The sequence below is a fragment of the Perissodus microlepis genome, chromosome 12 (genome assembly GCF_051167445.1).
Source record: "Perissodus microlepis isolate ML-2025 ecotype Zambia chromosome 12, ASM5116744v1, whole genome shotgun sequence".
Taxonomy (NCBI): Eukaryota; Metazoa; Chordata; class Actinopteri; order Cichliformes; family Cichlidae; genus Perissodus; species Perissodus microlepis.
Genome location: NC_140472.1, coordinates 766,361 through 787,435, shown reverse-complemented (window position 1 = coordinate 787,435; position 21,075 = coordinate 766,361). Strand labels below are relative to the sequence as shown.

Genomic DNA, 21,075 nt, shown 5'->3' with positions numbered 1-21,075 from the left:
ACAGGCCAAGTGGAACGCAGCTCGGGCAGTGGGTGAAGCAAAAACTCGGGTGCGGGGGGAGTTTGGAGAGGCCATGGAAAAAGACTTTCGGATTGCCTTGAAGAGATTCTGGCAAACCGTCTCAGGAGGGGAAAGTGGTGCTCTGCCCTGCACTGTGTATAGTGCGGGTGGAGTACTGCTGACTTTGACTGAGAAAATTGTCAGGCGGTGGAAGGAATACTTGGAGGACCTCCTTAATCCTACTGTCTTCCATGACGAAAGCAAAGTCTGGGGATGAGGGGGACGGCTTGTCTATCCCCGGGGGTGAGGTCACTGAGGCAGTTAAGGAACTGCTTGGTGGTAGGCCCCCTGGGGTGGAAGAGGTTTACCCAGAGTTCCTGAAGGCTCTGGATGTTGTAGGGCTGTGTGGTTGACACGCCTCTACAATGTTGTTTGATCAGTGGTGGTACCTCTAGATTGGCAGACCGGAATAAGAGAGGAATACTGCGGTTTTTGTCCTGGCCGTGGAACACTGGACCAGCTCTTCACCCTCTCGTGGATACTTGAGGGTGCGTGGGAATTTGCCCAACCAGTCTACATGTGTTTTATGGCCCTGGAACTTACTGATTCTTTACATTGATGCTATGGTTATTTTTCTTTCTTGTACTGAGACAGTGATTGTAATTCTCTGACATTGGGCCTTTGTTAGGATAGTGAAAAAAATCAGCCCTGAAATGTTTTTTTTTTTTTTTTCCAAAAAAAGCAACTTTTACTATATTTTTGTCATGGTCCCGGTCGGTGAGCCAGTGTTTTGAGTTTTGTACTTCTACTTTTTATTTTATCATGGATTATGACTGCTTGTGTTTTGGTTTCTGTCCTAAGTATTTCTAGCTCCTTAGTTCTGTAGTACTTCCTGAGTTCTAATTCTTAGGTTTTGTTATTTGGTTTCCCGGTGTTAACTCTGTCCCACACTTCAGGTCTCTATGTTCTGTCTCCCCAGTCTCTGTTAAGTTTACGTGTAGAGTTCAGCCGGTGTGTTTCCTGTTTTACTTTGAAGGTCCGTGTCTCATGTCAGTGTTTCTAGTTTTGCTTCCCTTTGGTCTCGTCATGTCTGATTTCTTCCAGCTGTGCTCTCCTCCTGTGTCTAAGGCTACGTCCACACGTACCCGGGTATTTTTGAAAACGCAGATTTTTCTACGCGTTTGCACCTTTCGTCCACACGTAAACGGCGTTTTCGGTCACTGAAAACTGAGATTTCTAAAAACTCCGGCCAGGGTGGATATTTTTGAAAACTCCATTTTTGCATTTACGTGTGGACGAGAAAAACGGAGAAAACGCAGCGTCAAAGGTGTGCGCATTTTTTGACGTCACACTGTGCGCCACGTTATTGTTTCGGTGAAATGACTTTCTACAATACTGTTACTGTTAATTGTTCTCTCTGCAGTGTTTAAATGCTTACATATACACACACAGTTACTGTCCCTCCACACATACGACTCGGTTCTGCTTCTATGCCCCAGCTTTGTTTACTTTTTCCCACCGAGGCTTTTAGACTTCTGATTGGCCAACATTTCTACACGGTTAGGAATATATCGCCACCTGCTGCTTTGGCATGTTCACAGCAGCGTTTTCCTTCATTTCTGCCTTTACGTGTGGACGGGATTATTTTTTAAAACGAAAACGGAAAATCTCCGTTTTCAAAAATACCCGTGTACGTGTGGACGTAGCCTTATTCCCCTCGTATTTAAGCCCTGTGTTTCTCTGTCAGTGTCGCGTCCTCCCTCATGCTGTGTGATCCCTGGTGTGGAGTTTTTGGTTTTGGTTTCCCAGTTTAGTTTAGTTCTGCATCACTTCCCTGTGTCTGTTATTAAAGCAGCGTTTTTCTGAGTTCATTCCCGTGTGTTGCGAGTCCTGCATTTTGGGTCCTCTTCCTGCCTGACCACAGCCGAATCGTGACAATTTTACAGTCAAATAAATATTTAAAAATACACACTGAGTGCTACCTAAAGGCTGAAGTAAGATGTGTGTAGCTGCCTGTCACAGAATGATACTACGATTAACTATCAGTGCAGTAAGAGTTCTTCAGCTTCGTTACTATTTTTTATTTTAAGCAGCAGCGTAAAGCTTGATGAAGTAGTTACAGGGCTCGCAAAATCGCTAGCCCGACGTCCCGGGGCTAGCGATTTTTCCAGTCGGGCTACCAAAATCTAACTCAGCCCTGCCCGTCGGGCTATCGTAGGAAGGAAAAATATATGTCAATGCTTTTGCATTCTTTCGGAAATGTACCTGGGTAATTATGTCATTGGCATCGGTGAGCCACTGTCAATATGTGACATATTGAAATCGTGTTTGAATTTGCGCTTGTTTTTTGCTTTCACTTTGCAATCGCGCGAACTGTGTATAGAGAGCGACAGCACTGATTGGTGAGTGATGATAATTTGCGCACCAATTCCTCTGACATCGTCTTATCAATCATTAGCTTACTATGCAAACATGACAAGTGAAATCTTCCGCAGCTTAAACATGTGAGAGGTTGATCGCGCAGAGAATCGCTGAGCGTTATGTGAGTGCGTGTGTAAAAGCAGCAGGATATATATTTTAGTTATGCTGAGCCAAATAAGACAGGTCAGGGTGAAGAAGTGACAGCCAAAGAAAAGCTTACCACAAAACGGAAAAGTTATGACAAAGCAGACTATAAGGCAAAAAGAAAGTGCAGCTTTATGGTTTCATGGACAAAAGAATTTCTGTGGCTGCAATATGACGAGCTAAATAACCAGGGCTGCACATAAGTGGTCCGCAGGTGCGCATTCGCTGTCAAAATAAAAAACGCGCACCAGATAAGAAGTTGCAACGCGTGTTTGCGTACATAGGATTTTCTGAAGGAGGACAGACATTTGTTTAGAACTCTTAAAGATGTCGAAGAAGCTCCTTTAAGCAATTACTTTGGTTTTCCTCCACCTCCAAAGAAATGTCAGAAGGAGTCCGAACCACAAAAGAAGCACGTATTCTCGGAAAAGTGGTTGCAGGAGGTGAGCTGGCTTCAAACAAATGATGAACGCACAGAGATGTGGTGCAGAATGTGCCGTGAAAATCACACTCTAGCGGACAAAAACACTGCCTTTTATATGGACGCAAACGCGCGTTGCAGCAACTTATCTGGTGCGCGTCTTTTATTTTGACAGCGAATGCGCACATGCGGACCACTTATGTGCACCCGTGTAAATAACATAATGTTCTGCCGGGTGTGTTGTTGGTTTTCCCTCGATTTCTGAGTTGACAAGCGCCTTTGTTACTGGGACCAGTCATTTTAAGAAAGGCCCCCATTAGAACCCATGAGAAATGCAAGAAATGCATTATTGCTCAGTCTGCAATATCTTTCCCAGAACAAACACCAATTGCAAATAACATACTAAAAATAAACCTGAAAATCAGTTTAAAACAGCTACTATGTTGCAAAGAGTGAACTACCACTGGCAAAATTTAGCAGTCTTTGCAAACTTCAAAAAGCAAATGGCCTCGATCTTGGTTCCACTTGCCTCTTACCCCTGACTTCAGTGGAAATTTCAAATTCAGGATCTGACACAGACTGATTCATACACAGTTCTTACAAGTTCATAGAAATTTCTGTTCAATTAGAACCAAGTGTTTGAGTTGATGATTGTAATTTTTATACAATGTTGTAATTTGTTTTTCAACAATTTTTTGATTAATGTTTTGTTTCCTTTACAATATTATACTTTAATGTATAATATTGTAAAGGAAACAAAACAGGAAACAAAACATCAATCAAAAAATTGCTCTCTTTTTTATTTGGGCTACTTAAATTTATTTTGGGCTACCAAAAACTGAAGAGTCCCTGCCCAAAGGGCTACCAGGGATTTTGAAATTTTGCGAGCCCTGAGTTATATGCATATTTAAACTTTTCCAGCTCTGGTCTCAACGTATCGGCTTCTATTCTGCCAAAATGGCCATTTTAAACTGTTACCTGTGTTTGGTCTTTTGGGTACTCACCTCTTCCTCACCTTCACCTGGCGTCTCATCAATCTGCTGCACTCTTAATTTCCTCTACTCTCCTCCTTCCTCGCTCCTGTCCTGGTTGTTACAAATAATGCAATCAGGATGTATCAAACAAACTCTATGTTGCAAATGTTTTGATGTGATGATTAGTATTACTACATTATTACATACTTTATATTTTAAACACAGATTTTAGCATATATTTAACATATCAGATTGTATTAAAAGCAAAAAACTAATGTTTCTGTTTCATACTGACTACAGGCTAATATTTATTATACACTACCAGTCAAAGTGTGGACACAGCTTCTGATTTAATGGTTTTTCTTTATTTTCACGACTGTTTGCATTGTAGATTCTCACCAAAGGCCTCAAAACTGAATGAATGAACACATGTGGAATTATGTAGTAAACAAAAAAGTGTGATATTTACAACAGGCCTCAATCACCCCTTCACACCCATTCATACAAGTACTTCTTTGTATGTTTTCTATCTAACATTCACACTCAGATGGCTGCATCGGAGGACAGCTTGGGGTTAGTATCTTATCCAAGGATATTTGGCATGTAGACCGGGGCAGCCAGGGATCGAACCACCTCAGCTACAGCCACAAGGTTGGTGGTTCAAGTCCTGTCTGAACGTGAGTAAATGACAGAAAACAAGGATAGACATAAAAAGTATAATTTTCAGGTATCATACTTTAGTAGCTTTTACTTTTACGCCCTACATTTTAAAAATCTGGACTTTCTACTCCTTACATTTTCAAAACACGAGGCGAGTTATTATTTCATGTCGCTGTTCAAACATCAAACAGTAACACATTAAAGGTAATACTGTTAGTGTAGCAATCATCAGGGGTGTTCCAAAAACGGGATGAAAGAGGAAAAACATAGAGCTATAGTCAAGGTTGGCGTGGGTCAGTGGGGCTTTAGGGACAGCTGCACATGTTCATACATTTTGGCTGCTGTACTTCAGCATCTACAAAAAAAACGAGTGAGCATATAGGCAGAGATGTTTTTTAATTGGCATGCAATTTTAAATGCAATGTTTCTATCGGCTCAACAAACACAGCAAACACACAAACTGTTTGTGTGCAGTTTTATACACAGTGTGTTGCAGCGAAAGGTCCAGCTGCTGAATCTGGCTGGGAGAAAAAAGAAAGAGAGCCAACTTCACTCAGAGATGGAGGAAGATAAGAAAGCCAGGACAGGAAGAAGAGAGCTTAGATTTAAAGGCAAAGACTGTTCAGTCGTTTTGATAAACTGGAAATTGAAAGCTTACATGTAAGCACTTGTGTTTTTAAATCAGCTACTGGATGTGTACATGTGACATTATGGTTTTCATATTGTGAAACATGCTGCAAAACAAACTGAGACACAGCTCGCTAACTTTGTGTTATTGAAAGTGTGCATGAAAACGCTGCACTACAGGTCAGTGCAGGATAAACACATAACGTGATGGATTTAAAGTACAGACCAGTGACTAGTGCACAGTGGCTGTGGTGCTCATGGTCAGTTTCTTTCTCAGGATATGCCAAACTGTAGATTTAGCCCTGCTGTGTTACTTTCTCAGATGGTTTTTGGTCTGTTCTCCTGTTTCGCAGCTTGTTTCACCTGCATGGAGAGCTCCTTGCAAGCACAACACCTCAGATCAACTCCAGGCCTTTTATCTGCTTACATGATAATGACATAAAGAACGAATTGCCCACACCTGCCAATGTCAAATGTCCAATTACTTTTGGTCCCTTTTAAAAGAGGGTGGCACATGTTAAGGAGCTAAAATTCCCACTGTTCCCAAGGCCACTGTTACCAAGGCCACTGTTCCCAAGGTCACTGTTCCCAAGGTCACTGTTCCCAAGGCCACTGTTCCCAAGGCCACTGTTCCCAAGGCCACTGTTCCCAAGGCCACTGTTCACCGGTTGTCCTAGTTTCGATTATGCATATGAACTGTTTATAGCGTTGGGGAAATCTGCAGTCAGCACATCTGCAAACACAGTCCCTGGTTGCATGTTTTTAAAGGGATACAGCAAAGATTAATCTAATGAGTCTGCACACACACACACACACACAGGAGATAATGGAGATGCATGTTAGAAATGGCATGTTATCTAGCCACAGCACAGCAGGCTGATTTACATCAGTGTCCACAGACCTGTTTTTGTTCCACCTGGGAATTAAAAACTCCAGGATCTGTTATGATTTGCATGCAGATGGTAAACGGTTCCATTTCTGAGGGCCTTCAAATGAAAACGCTGACTGACCAAATAATGTGTTGTACTTTGGTAGTTTGCAGGCTCCATGATCCTCTGGTCCCAGCTCCTGTACGATATTCAAACTCATCCACTTTTTGGATTTCTCTCTGATCTATCACAATGGTTCAAGTTCAAGTTCATCAAATTTTATTCGCCACATGCAGTAAACTGCAGTGAAATGAACCCGCCCCCCGACCTTAAAAGTTATTCCAGACTTTACACCGGATTGTAAAACACCCTGAGAGCGTTTTGTTACAGTTCAGAGTCAAAGAGTGATCGTTGAACCACCGAGACACTCCCACCACCTCTGTTCAGCTCTGCTGCCTGTCGTGGAGTCTTTGCAGATACATATGTAATAGCATCATCTGCATACATCTGACACTGGACACCTTTACAACTGTCCATAAGTCACTGATGTAGAAACAGAAAAGCAGCAGTCCTAAAACGGACCCCTGTGGAACTCCCACACAATTTTGAAAGCTTGATTTCATTACATTAACTCTTCTCTATTTGCAGATATGAGCTGAGACATTTTGGACTAAGGTCTTATTACTACAGGTATGGCTTGAGTGAACGCTGGCGCGTCTGGCTGCCGCTACTCACCGGTTCATTTTTCGATTATTTGGATTTATTTGGATTAATTGGATTATTTGGATTCAGATTTGAATGAACAGGGACATTCACACTCAGGACCAGATCGATCTCTGCCAGGGATTGATTTGCAACGCTTGTCCTCAACTTCTGTTATTTCAGCTGAATGTGTTCTCACGTCTTCTTCTCAGTGAGCTGCACTAGCTTAACTGTTTGAGCTATTTTAGCCTACCTGTTCGTTGCTCCGGCCGGCTCGGCTCCTTTTCCTCCACACAATCGAAGATGCGGACCAAGATGTTCCTGAGCTGGTCGGCACTATTTTGGATTCTCCTGACGCTCGTCTACCATCCTACGGCTGGACTGCTCCGCTATACAGCCGCTGAGCTCCTGCGCCTTCGCGGGCAGCTATCGCTCCCGTCGCCGGCGGAGCTCCACTACCACCCGGGCATCACTTTCCAGCCTCGCCGGAGATACATCCATCGCGGGTCCCGCAGGATTTTCCATAACTCCAATGGAACTAAATCGTTCTGGTCTGCTACTCGCCGCCCTCGCAGGAACCCTGATCGGGCTGTCAACCATCGATCTCTAGCCCACCTGCCTAGGGCGCCCACCGCGATTAGCAAAAAAGAAGATACTCCACTCAACTTCGGTCTTCTAAACATTCGTTCATTGACAAGTAAGGGACCTCTCATCCAAGACCTCCTATCTGACCGTAAGTTTGACTTTTTCTGCTTGACTGAAACCTGGCAACAACCCGATGACTTTTCTCAGCTAAACGAATCTGCTCCTCTGGGGTTTGTTTACTTTTCTAAACCCCGCCGCTCAGGTCGTGGGGGTGGTCTCGCGATCCTTTTTCGCCAGCACTTGAAAGTCCTGCCAGTTAATGTTGATACCTTTAGTTCTCTAGAGGTTCTTGCATGTGAGCTGACTGGACCCATTCCCACCATCATAGCTACTGTATACCGCCCCCCCAAACCTAACCCTGTCTTCCTCAGTGACTTTGCTAATCTACTAACCCATCTTTCATCTCGCTCCCCAAATGTGATCTTGGTGGGAGATTTCAACATTCACATGGACAATAATGACCTTCTGCTCACCAGAGACTTTTCCTCCTGTCTCGAAGGCTCTGAATTTAAACAATTTATCGACTTTCCCACTCACTCTAAAGGACACACCCTGGACTTGGTCTGCTGTTCTGGTCTTACTCCCTCAAATCTTTCTGCTACTGAAATCCCCATAACTGACCACTTCCTCCTTTCATTTAACCTCACTCTCTGCTGCTCTTCTACCAAGCCAACCCGTCTCATCTCGTTCCGCAACATCAAGAACATTGATATGGACATTCTCACTACCAGTTTGGACAATGTTCAGATTCCGGACTTCTATTCTACTCCTGATGATTTGTTGTTATATTATAATAATTGTCTACGCACTGTCCTTGATTCTCTGGCTCCTGTAAAAACCCACTCCGTTTCCTTCGCTCGCTCTGCTCCCTGGTTTACCTCTGACCTCCGAGCTCTGAAGGCCAAAGCTCGGCAGCTAGAGCGTAAATATAAGAAATCTGGTTTAACTGTTGATTCAGAAATCTATAAATACCATGTACTTCAGTATAAAGACTCCATCAACAAGGCCAAACAAAGCTTCTACTCTGGTATTATCAGTTCTTATGAGGGTAATGCAAGGACTTTGTTTTCAGTTCTCAACAAACTAATTCAACCCCCCAACGCTTTACCACCACACTTCTATTCCTCTGAAACATGCAACTCCTTGATGCTGTTCTGGACTACGAAAATCAATAACATCCACCAGCAACTCAGATCAAATGTTGTGTCTACGCCCTCTCCAGAACCTTTTCTCCTTTTTGAGCCGTTTTCCACTTTTCATCTTCCTGATTTATCTGATATTTCCGAGTTCATATGTAAATCAAAGCCTGCCACATGTCATCTTGACCCCATGCCCATGGGGCTTGTGAAATCCTGCCTCTCTTCTTTACTCCCACTCATTTCTGCTATCATTCACTCTTCTCTCACCACCGGTATCGTTCCCTCCTTATTGAAGACTGCTCTAGTCACTCCTATACTGAAAAAACCTTCTTTAGATCCTAACAACTTTAACAACCTCCGTCCGATTTCCAATCTACCCTTCATTTCTAAGATACTCGAAAAAGTGGTTGCAGCTCAACTTCATTTACACCTGGTTAATAATAACATCTACGAGAGATTTCAATCTGGTTTTCGCTCATGTCACAGTACAGAAACTGCTCTACTTAAAGTCACTAATGATCTTCTAATCGGAGCTGACTCTGGTCTTCTCACCATTCTCGTCCTTTTAGATCTGAGCTCAGCCTTTGACACCATTTCTCACTCTGTCCTTCTAAGCAGACTTTCCTCTCTCGGCATCTCTGACACACCCCTCGCCTGGTTTCAATCATATCTCCTCGACCGCTCCCAGTTTATTCAACTAAGATCATTCCGCTCTCGTCTATTCCCCGTCACCTCTGGTGTACCCCAAGGCTCAGTTTTAGGCCCTCTTCTCTTCATAATATACATCCTCCCTCTAGGTACCATCTTCCGCAAATTTGATCTTCAGTTTCACTGTTTTGCTGATGACACCCAGTTATATCTCTCTTGCAAACCTGATTCCTCCCTCCCACCTTCTTCCCTTACAGAATGTCTATGCGAGTTAAAATCCTGGTTTACCTCTAATTTTCTAAAGCTCAATGAGGATAAAACTTAGATCCTCCTTATTGGCACCAAATCCAACCTTTTGAAGGCGAACCATTTCTCACTCACCATCGATAACTCCACAGTTTTCCCTTCTCCTCAGGTTAAGAGCCTTGGTGTCATCCTAGACAGTTCACTTTCCTATAAATCTCACATCAATAATCTCACCCGTTCTGCCTACTTCCATCTACGTAACATTAACAGATTGCTTCCTTCTCTTTCCACCCAGTCTACGTCCATTCTTGTACATAGTCTTGTTACCTCCCGTATTGACTACTGCAATTCTCTTCTGCATGGTCTCCCCCAAAAATCCCTCCATAAGCTTCAACTGGTTCAGAACTCTGCTGCTCGCATTATCACCAGAACCCCTCCTACCAGCACATCACCCCTGTTCTTCAGGAACTTCACTGGCTCCCTGTGAAATTCCGGATAATTTTCAAACTTCTTCTGCTCACCTTCAAGGCCATTCATAACCTCGCTCCCTCTTACCTTTCTGACCTGTTAACCACCACTTGTTCTGCCCGTTCACTTCGTTCTTCTTCTTCTATCCAGCTTACTGTACCTTCCTTCCGCCTCACCACCATGGGAAGCAGAGCTTTCAGCTGCTCTGCTTCCAGGCTGTGGAACTCTCTGCCCCCAGAAATAAGAAATATTGGTTCTCTCCCCCAGTTTAAATCCCAACTCAAAACTCATCTGTTCAAATCTGCATATTCACTGTGAATCCACTGTTTGTTCATTTTATCTTGTGCTTTTATTTTATTGTTCTTATTCTGCCATTGTTTTACTAAGTGTTTTATCCTATTGTAAAGTGTCCTTGGGTGACTTGAAAGGCGCTCATAAATAAAATTTATTATTATTATTATTATTAAGTATTCAGAATAGCCCACCCTGCACAGGTATCAGTCTGTCACCTTCATCTGCCACAGCCAAGCTGTCAAAGCTACAGCACTGCAATGTCTTTAACTAAGATTTGTTTCTTATGATTGAGTTATTGATTTCTCTTATGCTATAACTTCAAAAAACTCAAATATGTCATAGTAACAAACCCATGGCAGACCCGACCACACTAACCATTTTAAACACACTTTTATTCCGGTTGTCGTTCTTTTACACGCAGCTGCAGCTTTTCAGCTGAACACACACCAACAACACTCAGTCAGGACCCAGCACGGGCTCTAATGCAGCTGCGGTGTGTCAGCCTCCCTGCAGCGCTGCTGTCAAACATCATTCTCACACACTGGGTGACACAGATATTATGTCAATATGCAGAATTCTCTGGGTCACGACTACTGTAAGCCACCTTTCTGATGAAGATGATTAGTCACAAAATCATCTGAAATAGCTGATTCATTTGTGATCAGTCTCATTCACTCAGTCTGAGAGGATGCAGCGTTACAGTAATCCATGTGAGCGACCCAGTTCATCACCAGCCTGTGAAAGTCATTCAAAGCGACTTTGTGGAGTTCTCCTGATGAACGTATCGGTAACGTCTGGAGCGGTCTATGCGCTACACCTACTACAATCATCCTAAGGTACTGAACAACACTGTGTTCATGACAGTGATGTGGAAGCTGGTAAAGTGCTGCCCGACTCAGAGCCTGCAGAGCCTGGATCACTGTATCAGAGCACAGCACGTTTGGTTTTCTGTTGTTGGACTTTGTTACAATAAACTGCAATTACAGAAATAACAGAACCAGGACAGTGGTATATGAACATTTTAGAGCTTAACATTTCACAGTGTAAATAATATAATTCATATATTTAAAAGTACATGTTGCCTTTCATATTTTGTAATGATTTAATATTTCCTGAATATAGACAGCGCAGTGTGTTACTGATGGAGGCAAGGAAATACTTCAACCAGTACTGCAGTATTTTAACACAAGGATCTGTACTTTTACTTCAGTAAATAATGTCTGTACTTTTCCCCGTGTGTTTTATTGGGACGCTTCCCCTTGTAACCATGGTTTCCCACCATCCCCTGTGCACATACTCCGATAAAGGAACGATACACGGTGTTGAATTCACCGACCTGAGTTCGTGCGCTGTCCCAGCAGCAGCAGCAGCAGCAGCTCCTTGTCCTCTCACAGTGCTGTTACGCTCATGGTTCAAATGTTTCAGCTAGCCGAGTTATCCGCCGGCAGACTGCAGCACAGCTGCTACAGTCACGCAGGCTGGTGAATGACGTTTGTCAGACGCGGACCAATCAACACGGGCGCTGACGTTACGTGGGTCCCGCCGCGTGGATGCTCAGCTGAGACTGGTTCATACTATTAAGGTAGGTCGGTCACAAAAATCCGTTTCAAATGTGATTCGCCCGATAAACGTTTATCTTACGCTAATCCAAAAACACACGACGCTGATGTCAGCGCTGCCGGAAATGACGGAAAATTACCGTCCAGGCCAATCAAATATTTGCGGTGGGGGAGGGATTTGCGTTTACGACGTAGCTATGACGTAAGCGTTAATTCCCGGTCTCTGTTCGAAGGGAAATGTTTAAGTGGGCGGGCACATTTGCGTGACCATAAATTTTACGGTAGGAGTGAATCATCACACAGCAGCCTTTAACCCGGTGCTCACGACTGGGAATCTGCTGCACCGGCAGGACGAATAAATCACCCGTGACTAAGATGAGCTTCACCGTGGGTCACCGTGGGAGAGCTCCAGTCACTGCCGGGTGTCTGTTACGGTCAGGAACTGGACGGGACACTCCAGCTGTCTCCCGTCCAGCCAAGCATACCAACACCACACGTCTAAGACGTCCCCGTGACTGCGGGATAAACGGCTTCTCTGTTTGCTAGTGTCACCGCCCAGTGTACACAACACGAGAACACACAATCCTATTATATGACAATAAAAAATGAATCTTACCCATTGTGTTACACACGGGCGTTCATGTAAGTCCGAAAGCCCCACGCACGGCGGAACAACACTGTACTTCCGACTAGTAAGCCGCATACATGAGACCGGGTTGACTTTACTGAAAATACGTCGCCCCCTGCTGGAGAAACCGGAGATACACGTGGAAGTGGGAAAAACTCAGTGCGTTAAAAATTATCCTCCGACGTAAACAAACGCAAAAATGTAAACACGTCATAAAAACAGGATTTCCTATTAATCCTGTGAGAACAACTATTACGTTTAATACACAGTTTTAAACAGGCCTACATTAACAGTGGGGACACTCCAGGCTGTGATACAAGTCTTCACGTGATGCTAAAGAGTTTGACAATCTGAATGTTACAAAGACAACAGCAAAAATGGAGATGGGTCTTTAAACGACGTCACCTAGAGATGTTCAGTCAGACCAGTGTAACTGCACATTATCCTTCCAGTGACATGTTTAGCAGGTGAAACCTTACAAGTGTTAGAGCAGAACACTACCCAAAGGAAGCACTGCAGTACCATCTTCACTGCCTTGCTTTTCCCCACATGTCCCGATTCTGTCGCCACTCCAGGTAAACTTATCCAAGCAGCCATTCATATCACACCACGCTGACATGTCCACTGTAGTTTATTTGGGTGGTGGACAGGGATCGGCACTTTGCCCCTATACAACCCAGCATGCTGACAGTCTGTAGCTTTCAGCTGTATGTGCTCCAGTAGCTGTTGTGGGATCAGGCCACAGAGGCCAGGCTTCTCTGGGGTGTCTATGGGCAGAGGAATCCTGGTGGGCTGGTTATCTTTCCTTGGAGAACTTCACAAAAGGTTGAGTACCTACGTGAAACGCTGCTTTCTTTGGCCTTTAATCACAGATTGAACTAACAACATGAGAACAAACTGTGTGGCTAGTAGCAAAATGCCTAAAGATCCAATTACAATGGTTTATTTGCCTTGTCTGTCATAGAATTCCATCTAAATGTAGACAACACTGATTCATTCGTTCAGTTAGGTGATGATTCATAGGTCCGTGTCATGTAGCTAAACAACATGCTTTCTGAAAACTGTACAAAGACTGGATAAAAACTGAGTGCAAAAGCAGGCACTGTCCAAAGAGACACTTTGAAAGTCTGTCGAACTATTGCTCAAGACCACGTGTCGAACTCCAGGCCTCGAGGGCCGGTGTCCTGCAGGTTTTAGATGTGTCCTTGATCCAACACAGCTGATTCAAATTGCTAAATTACCTCCTGAACATGTCTTGTAGTTCTCTAGAAACCTGCTAATAAACTAATCATGTGATTCAGGTGTGTTGACCCAGGGTGATATCTAAAACCTGCAGGACACCGGCCCTCGAGGCCTGGAGTTCGACACCCCTGCTCAAGACCAATTACAAGAAAGTCGGGCCATTGGAAACAAAATACAAACAAATTCAAAACTTTTGCTCAATATGACAGTAAACGCAGATTCAGAAATGATACAATTCAGGTTTTAATTGTTGACTCGTTGACCCAATGAGGTCACCTCCTAGTTATGGTCCTTCATCCACTGTTCAGTCCAATGCACTATCTGCTCCAGGTTGTGCTCCATGTCCTCAGGAGTGTTGCTGGGAAGTTGGTGGACAATCTCCTTACTGTAGGCCTCCATGGCTTCCTCATAGATGGTCTGGAAGATCTCACATTGCACATTGTCCTGCAGCTTTTTTCCCGTGTAGCCCCTTTCAGTCACAAAGAAGACAGGGACAACTTTGTTCAATGCTTAAAACGATGAATTATCACTCGAATACAAAGAGACAAGGAACCAGACACGGTGGCTGCAGACGAGTTCCTGGAAGTTCTCATTTTTACAGCTTTCTTAAGGAAAAAAAAGACAAGTCTCACAGCACTTGCTATTTCTGGAACCTGGATGGCTCAGCCACATGTTCACAGTCATTATCCAGTAGTAGAGAATGACTGTGATGCCTATGATAGAGCTACATTTACCACAAGCAGTGACAGCTCTGCTCTCGTCTGTATGCAGAAGGTGCTGAAGCTGGTTAGAGCTTGGAGCTGCAGTCAGCCATGTGTCTTAGCTCCCAGCCACAGACACATCATGTGTTTGTCCAAGCAGACTGTGTCACAACTTAAAAAGCACCGTTTTAAATTTAAACTGTTAATAGCTGCCATATGCTACGTAATAATTCAATGACAAAACCAGTGTAGTGTACTGCAGGCTAACACTGTAGTGAAGAACTATCACATTATTTAACTATGATTAATTCATGAATCAGAAATCTCATCGTTTTCACTTCAGCAACAAATGTATTTCCCTCCAAATCAAACGCTGTCATGTTGCAGCCTCATTTCAAAACTCTTCAAATTCCATTCGCACCTGTAATTCTGCACAGAGTGAAAAGGCTTTTCTTTAAATTCTTCCAAATGTATTAAAAACAAAAACCTGTAGCTAACAGGGCAACGGGACACAAAATTCACGGTTCGATATTTTTTCAATACAAGAAAATGTTCATGCCCTTTTTAAATTTGTCATTTATTAAAATTATAAATATATATTTTAACTCAAAAGTACAGTTTTTAAATTTAATGTTGCTGAAACAACAAAGTAATAAAAAAATAAATCTGATGGAGAAATCACTCATCTTTGGAAAAGAGAGTTTATTACAGAGAAACGTCTCTTTCCAAAATAAAAGCTATACTATACGCTTCTTCTGGGCTATATTCTCAGCAGCATATTAAACATATCAGGTCCCCATAAGGAGAATCCTGTGCTAACGGCTGTCTAAATGACTCGGGTAAAGTTTGTAGCATGCGTGCTTGTTGTTTTTGTCTGTTTCCACTTGTCTTTGCACGAGGATGATGTCGGAGTAAATGTGCAGTCATATTCGTTGTGTTCCCACTAGTGCTGTCAGCGTTAATCTGAAATGACGTTAACGCCACAACACGGCAAATCTCCGTTAACGAGCTACCGCGGATCGCCCCGTGCGTGGGGCTGGACGGCCAACACGTTAACGAGCTAACTGCGCTAACGCACTAGTTCCCACCCATGTAACTGAGCATTGCGTGGCACATCCGACATACTGTTTTACTTTAGTCCATGACGCGCTTACCTTCAAGGTCATACTTCACATGAAGACCAAAATAGTTCCAAAGGCCAGATCTGAATGAGGGTGGGGGAGGTTCAATTTGCCATGTTGCAACGAGCTTAGCTTCTGTCTTGCTAGCTTGCGCTGCGCTCAGTGGATCTGCGCTCCACAGTGCAGCCTAGGCGGAGTAGTCGAACGCAGATCCACTGAGCGCTCAACACAGACAGCATCAGAAGAAAAGTTGATAAAATAAATTAAAAATGTTGTATTGTTCGATACATATGCGTACCGAACCGAAAGCACTGTATCGAACGGTTTAATATCGATAAGTAATCACAGTCGTCCTATTTCCACTGATCATCTGTCAGATGTTTCTGTAAGTTGCTGAATCCACCTGTTTGTAATCCAGTTGACCGGACTTGGACACACACCTGTCATATACATATACACATATACACACACACACACACACACACACACATATATATATATATATATATATATATATATATATATATATATATATATATATATATATATATATATATCAGAGCACAAACCAGTCCATGGGGTCTAAGGAACTGTCTGAGACCTACGAGAGGACTGTATCTGCACCCAGAGCCACCAACAAATGAACCAGCGGGACTCTTCCAATCTGAGCGATTCAGAAAGGGCTTAGTCAGGGAGGTGACCAAGAACCCGATGAGCCCTCTGACAGAGCTCCGGTGTGGCTTTGTGGAGAGAGGATAACCTTCAATCAGCCCTGAAGTGGCCAGACAGAAGCTGCTCCTTGGTTAAAGGTACATGACAGCCCACTGGGAATTGGCCAAGTGTCACCTGAAGGACTCAGACCATGAGAAACTGAAGTGTCTGGTCTGAGGAAACAAAGACTGAACCACACAGCCAAGATAACAAAGGAGGACTTTGGGGCCATGCTGTCCTTGAGTGACCCATCTGGAGCCCAGTGAGCCCCACCGAACATCTCTGCACAGGCCTGATAAAGCTGATGGAGCTGGAGAGGTTCTGCAAAGAAATCTGGGAGAAATGTCCAGAAATAGACACACCAGGCTCGTAGCGTCGTACTCATACTGCCAAAGGTGACTCAACAACGTTTTGAGCAAAGGCTTATGTACATGTTAAATTTGTTTTTTTATTTTTAATAAATCTGCAAGAATTTCAGCTTTTGTTACTTTGTCATTCTGAGGTCTTATGTGAACACTGAGTGTAGTCCACTGTGGAGCAAGCCTGTAACATGACAGCGCTGTGATGAATGCTCTGTAAGCAGAAACAAACCCAGGTGTTGTTACCTGGCCTCCAGTCGAGTATACAGCTGGGTGTTGTCTGTGCGCAGGACAAAAACGATGTCGAACCAGCGCTCGGGGAACAGGTCACAGCCGTGATAGTCCACGATCACGCCTCCTTCACTCATCTTTTCATCCAGCTCATCCACCACCTGCAGAACACCAACAAGCTCCAACACTGACGCTCGATGCACTCCCTCAGTCTACCTGCACTGTTAGCAAAACGTTTGCTTTGTCTGCCAGTAGCAAAATTCTGCTAGAAATAATAAACAGAAATCCATCAACTTAGTGGAGAGGTGGGCTCTGAGAGGGGAAACCATCAAAGTGTGCTGTGGCAAAATATCCAGACATTTATCATTTGTTGTAATAATGATATTTAATAAAGCTCAGCACATCTAACAGCTGTGAACAGATTCACAGGCCCTCTTTCTTCCCCTGTTTTAATGATGGAGAGAAATGTGTCTCCAAAAGGCTGCAGATGCTTACAATGTGCTCCACAGGCGTAAACTAAGATGTACACATGAACACACGCTCCGATCCACACACAAATAAGAAGCAATCATTTTACAAATGCATCCACCTGCTCATTTATGCAGTTATTACCTTCAGCTCACAAATCTGATCATTTTCTCTTTCAAAAACCTTCCTGCTGCTGGTCTGTGGGTTGTTGTCAGACTGTGTTTGTGCTCATTGTTGGGCATTAAAAAAAATGTGGTTTGGATTTTCAGGAAGGAGTCGCTCTCATGACTCATCAAGTGATGTCACTGACTGAGTAACTGGTGGCAGGCTCTTTGAAAAAGTAGCAGGTAGCAGGTACTGGTGAATATAAATGTTAGTTAAATATAATCTCTGCCTCAGACATCGTTGTGTTTCTCTGCTCTACAGTCCAGTGTGGAAGTTCACTCACCCTGTCCTCATCCAGAATGGGGCACTGGTACTCGTCATCATATCCATCAAACAGTTGTCCTGGGGAAAAAAGATCCATGTTTCATATGCAGAGTTCAGATTCAGTGTGATTGAAAGCAGGGCCATCAACAGAATCATTGGCTGTACCGTCTAAATCACTTTGTGTAGACGAGTTAGTGAAAGTGTAATAATTGTACTGAGAACATGATTTCTGCTTTGGGTCACAGACACAGTGTGCTGTAAGTATAAGAACATGGAAAAGATGGTGCAGACAGCTGCACCTGGTCAGAGTGGACGGGTACAAATGCCAGGATGTTGATGGCTCCACCCTCATGGAACACAAATCATGTGTGTGACATCAGAAGAAACAATAAGATCAGTCTGTTCCACTCATGTACCAGAGGGAATCTGTGGAGGGCACAGCAGCTGTGACAGCTGTCATCTCCACAGTCAGCCTTTGTGTCACAACACTATGTCATTTAATCCCAAAATTCTGAGTTTATTCTCAGAATGATCAGGAACACTTTGTCCCTAACATGGTAGATGTTTCTGTCTTAATGTCCATTAGTTCCCAAAGTTCCTTTACCTTCCTGGGCCAGGTCTCCTATGTTGACATAGGTCAGCCCCGTGCGCTGGGCCAGTTCCTTTCCTAGAGTGGTTTTTCCAACTCCGGGAGTCCCTGTAGGAAGAAGATTTAACAGCTGAATTCAAATTCAAAGTTAGTCTATATTAAAGATTTGACTTTATCCCATCTGGCGATGAGCATCCGATTGATTCTGCAGTAAAATGCTCAGTTTCGTTCTTCAACTACCCACCTGGCATTTAATAATTCAGTAGCAGTAAGAAATACAGTGATAGTGGTGCTACTGGGGGATTTCAGCTGCTGTGAACCGTCTCTGCTGTGACTCAAGGCTATAAAGTAGTGATAGTGATTAGAGGTGGGAATCACCATACATCCCACGATACGATATTATCACAATACTTAACGCACGATACGATATTATTGCAATTTTTTAAAATATTTTGCGATATTCAGATTCTGTACATAAAGGTAAACTTTAGCAATATTCATTTTATCTAATATCAAAGTCTCGCACTCAGTCTTTCTCTCATTTCAGTCAGTTTTATTGTTGACAAACTGAACGGTTTGTATTACAGTCTAGTCCAACTTAACTGAACGCAACCATCTGGTACAATTATAGCTATTCTGAACTATGCAATTTATGAAAACTATGCAGCCCCTTCAGCAACTGAAGAATTTGAAAGTAAATTAAAACAAAATATAATTTTACATTAAATAAAAAAGTTTTAAACTTAATTAAAATAAAACATGTCTTAAATTAAAATAAGTAAACTGTCATGTTTATTGCTGCCAAAAAAAAGTTAAACACATTTGGACAGTGAAGGATTCTTGCTCAGAAAAAGGATCAACATGCTCTGAAGCCAGAGCACAAAAACTTTTTTGTAACAAAATATCGATGTCTGCTGTCCCTGTATCGATACATTATTAGCAAACAAAATATCACGATACTACACAGTATCGATTTTTTCCCCCACCCCTAATAGTGATGATATTTTAATCTTCTGTTGACCATACATCTATTTTACCCATTTAACTCATAACTGACTTCAGGAGGCACAGACAGGCCCACTCCCCTCTCATTAAAAATGGAGAACACCTTCAGGTTTCTGGGCACCAACATCTCAGCTGGACCCGTCACCCTGGTGAAGAAGGCCCAGAAGCAGCTACACTTCCTCCGTGTCCTCAGGAAGAAGAACCTGGACCAGGAGCTGCTGCTGGCCTTCTACTGCTCCTCAGTGGAGCGCGTGCTCTCCTACTGCCTGGTGTTTGGTACTCAAGACCCACTACTGAGAAGAGGAAGGCTGCACAGAGGATAATTAACACTGACCAAAAAAGTCACTGGCTGCCCTCTGCCACCCCCGGAGACCATCGCCAGATCCTCCTGTCTCAGGAAAACCAGGGCCATTACAGGTGAGCCCTCGCACCCTGCTGCGCTCTGGTTGGTGCCTCAGGTCAGTCAGGTCCACACGAGCCCCCCCCACTGGAAGTCCCAGGTTATCATGACATTAATGCCCATGGTTATTGTACCTTTGATTATATAACGGGTTCGTAGGTTACTCACATGTTTAAAGGTGGAACTATAGTAAAGATAAATGATAGATGCTACATGGACTTGAAGCTGCTGGAACACCTTCAGTGCGCTCTGGCATTCAGTAAGCACAATCTAACGCCCTGCTCCAAAACACAGACTTCATCCTCCCCCGTGTGCAGGGAGGCTCGATCATTGTGGGACACGGCAGCTCCACGCGAACAGAAACGTTTCACCGTATAATCAGTCAGAATAACTTTGGTGTGCTGACACGTGGGTCCAAGGGGCAAACGCTCCAAAAGTATACCCCACGACATAATTACTCTGGTTGTTCATCATGTCACCCCTCTGTGTGCGTGGGACGGGTACATATCTAACAGCATCCGGGGTAAATACACTGTACACCATTTTTATCATCGTTATTATCGCAGCTGCAGCTTCACAGGACGTGATGCCTGAGATCAGATCACATGGACTCACCTCCCATGATTACAAACATGTTGAACACCTACTAACTACCCAACATTTAACACAGCGCAGGCTTCACATCTACAGTAGGGTAACCTGCAGAGTAACCAGGTATATAAATGTACCAAACCTGTCAGCAGGATGTTTGGTTGCTTCTTCGTCTTCATAGCTCCAGCAGACACGTGCTTGATGATCGACACCTGAAAGTCAGAGCAGTGCTGTTATTCCTCCATGTCATTCCAGTCACACCAGTAACGGCCAAAGTTAACTAACAAACCTGGAAAACTGGGAACCGGTTCGATGTAAAACTTTGTTTTGTTGTACGCTATAACCGGACTGATTCCACTGCCGTAAACTGAAGCTTTACGTCAATATTACGTCAGTGAGCAGTCAGTTAGCGACAGTTAGACAATTAGTTGTCGGAGTTTAAATTTTACAGCTCCGCACGAAGTGTGTGGGAGCGCTGAAACATACGTGTGATTGATTTAAACTGAAGTTTCCATTGTGCCCGGACAAGAGTGCGAATCTCTGAAAAGCCAGCTGTGTTTCGTACGAGGTAAAGCGATGTTATATTAGCTTAACAGAAGCTGCCGTCCGAATATAAACTGTGAAATGTGTAATTAGCTAAACAACAGTAGCCTGGTTCTGAGAGACGTTTGTTATGAGTTTGACACCTGACAGAGGTCCTGGAGTCTGGTCCCTGTGGCTTAACAGACGCAGTAAGTTAAGGATGTTGTTGTCCCGAGTGCTGCGATATTTACGGGCTGTGTT

The 21,075-nt window shown here is 43.6% G+C and overlaps 2 protein-coding genes across 8 annotated transcripts in view; both read right to left on the bottom strand.

The window, feature by feature from the left end:
• Nucleotides 1-12,633, bottom strand: part of ydjc (YdjC chitooligosaccharide deacetylase homolog) — a 31,117-nt gene extending 18,484 nt beyond the window's left edge. Inside the window, exons 1-2 of one of the 6 annotated variants that reach the window (XM_084947372.1) lie at nucleotides 12,434-12,520; nucleotides 3,991-4,071 (exon numbers count right to left, since the gene is read on the bottom strand). Coding sequence is in view for 1 of the 6 variants with exons in the window: in XM_084947371.1 (XP_084803497.1) it covers nucleotides 12,434-12,520 (87 nt within the window). In the remaining 5 variants the exon portion in view is untranslated. The other 5 variants (XM_084947374.1, XM_084947373.1, XM_084947375.1 and 2 more) reach the window with 5 other exon arrangements.
• A 47-nt stretch (nucleotides 12,634-12,680) lies between these two features.
• Nucleotides 12,681-21,066, bottom strand: ak6 (adenylate kinase 6). Of its 2 annotated transcripts, none has more exons than XM_084947378.1 (6): nucleotides 20,979-21,066; nucleotides 20,435-20,504; nucleotides 18,312-18,404; nucleotides 17,727-17,785; nucleotides 16,826-16,971; nucleotides 12,681-14,156 (listed from the first exon to the last, which is right to left on the bottom strand). In XM_084947378.1, the coding sequence occupies exons 2-6, from the start codon at nucleotides 20,469-20,471 to the stop codon at nucleotides 13,967-13,969; spliced, it is 525 nt and encodes a 174-aa protein (XP_084803504.1). In that variant the 5' UTR covers nucleotides 20,472-20,504; nucleotides 20,979-21,066; the 3' UTR covers nucleotides 12,681-13,966. The 2 variants fall into 2 exon arrangements, with proteins under 2 accessions (XP_084803504.1, XP_084803503.1); XM_084947377.1 differs by lacking the exon at nucleotides 20,979-21,066 and adding an exon at nucleotides 20,582-20,688.
• Nucleotides 21,067-21,075: the final 9 nt, after the last annotated feature.

Bases quoted from the DNA above. Each gene is read 5' to 3' on its own strand.
- ak6 (XM_084947378.1), bottom strand. From the start codon at position 20,471: ATGAAGACGAAGAAGCAACCAAACATCCTGCTGACAG. The intron at 18,405-20,434 runs GTTTGGTACATT...TTCTTCCTACAG, and splicing joins ACCAAACATCCTGCTGACAG to GGACTCCCGGAGTTGGAAAA. The intron at 16,972-17,726 runs GTGAGTGAACTT...GGTGTTCTGCAG, and splicing joins CCATTCTGGATGAGGACAGG to GTGGTGGATGAGCTGGATGA.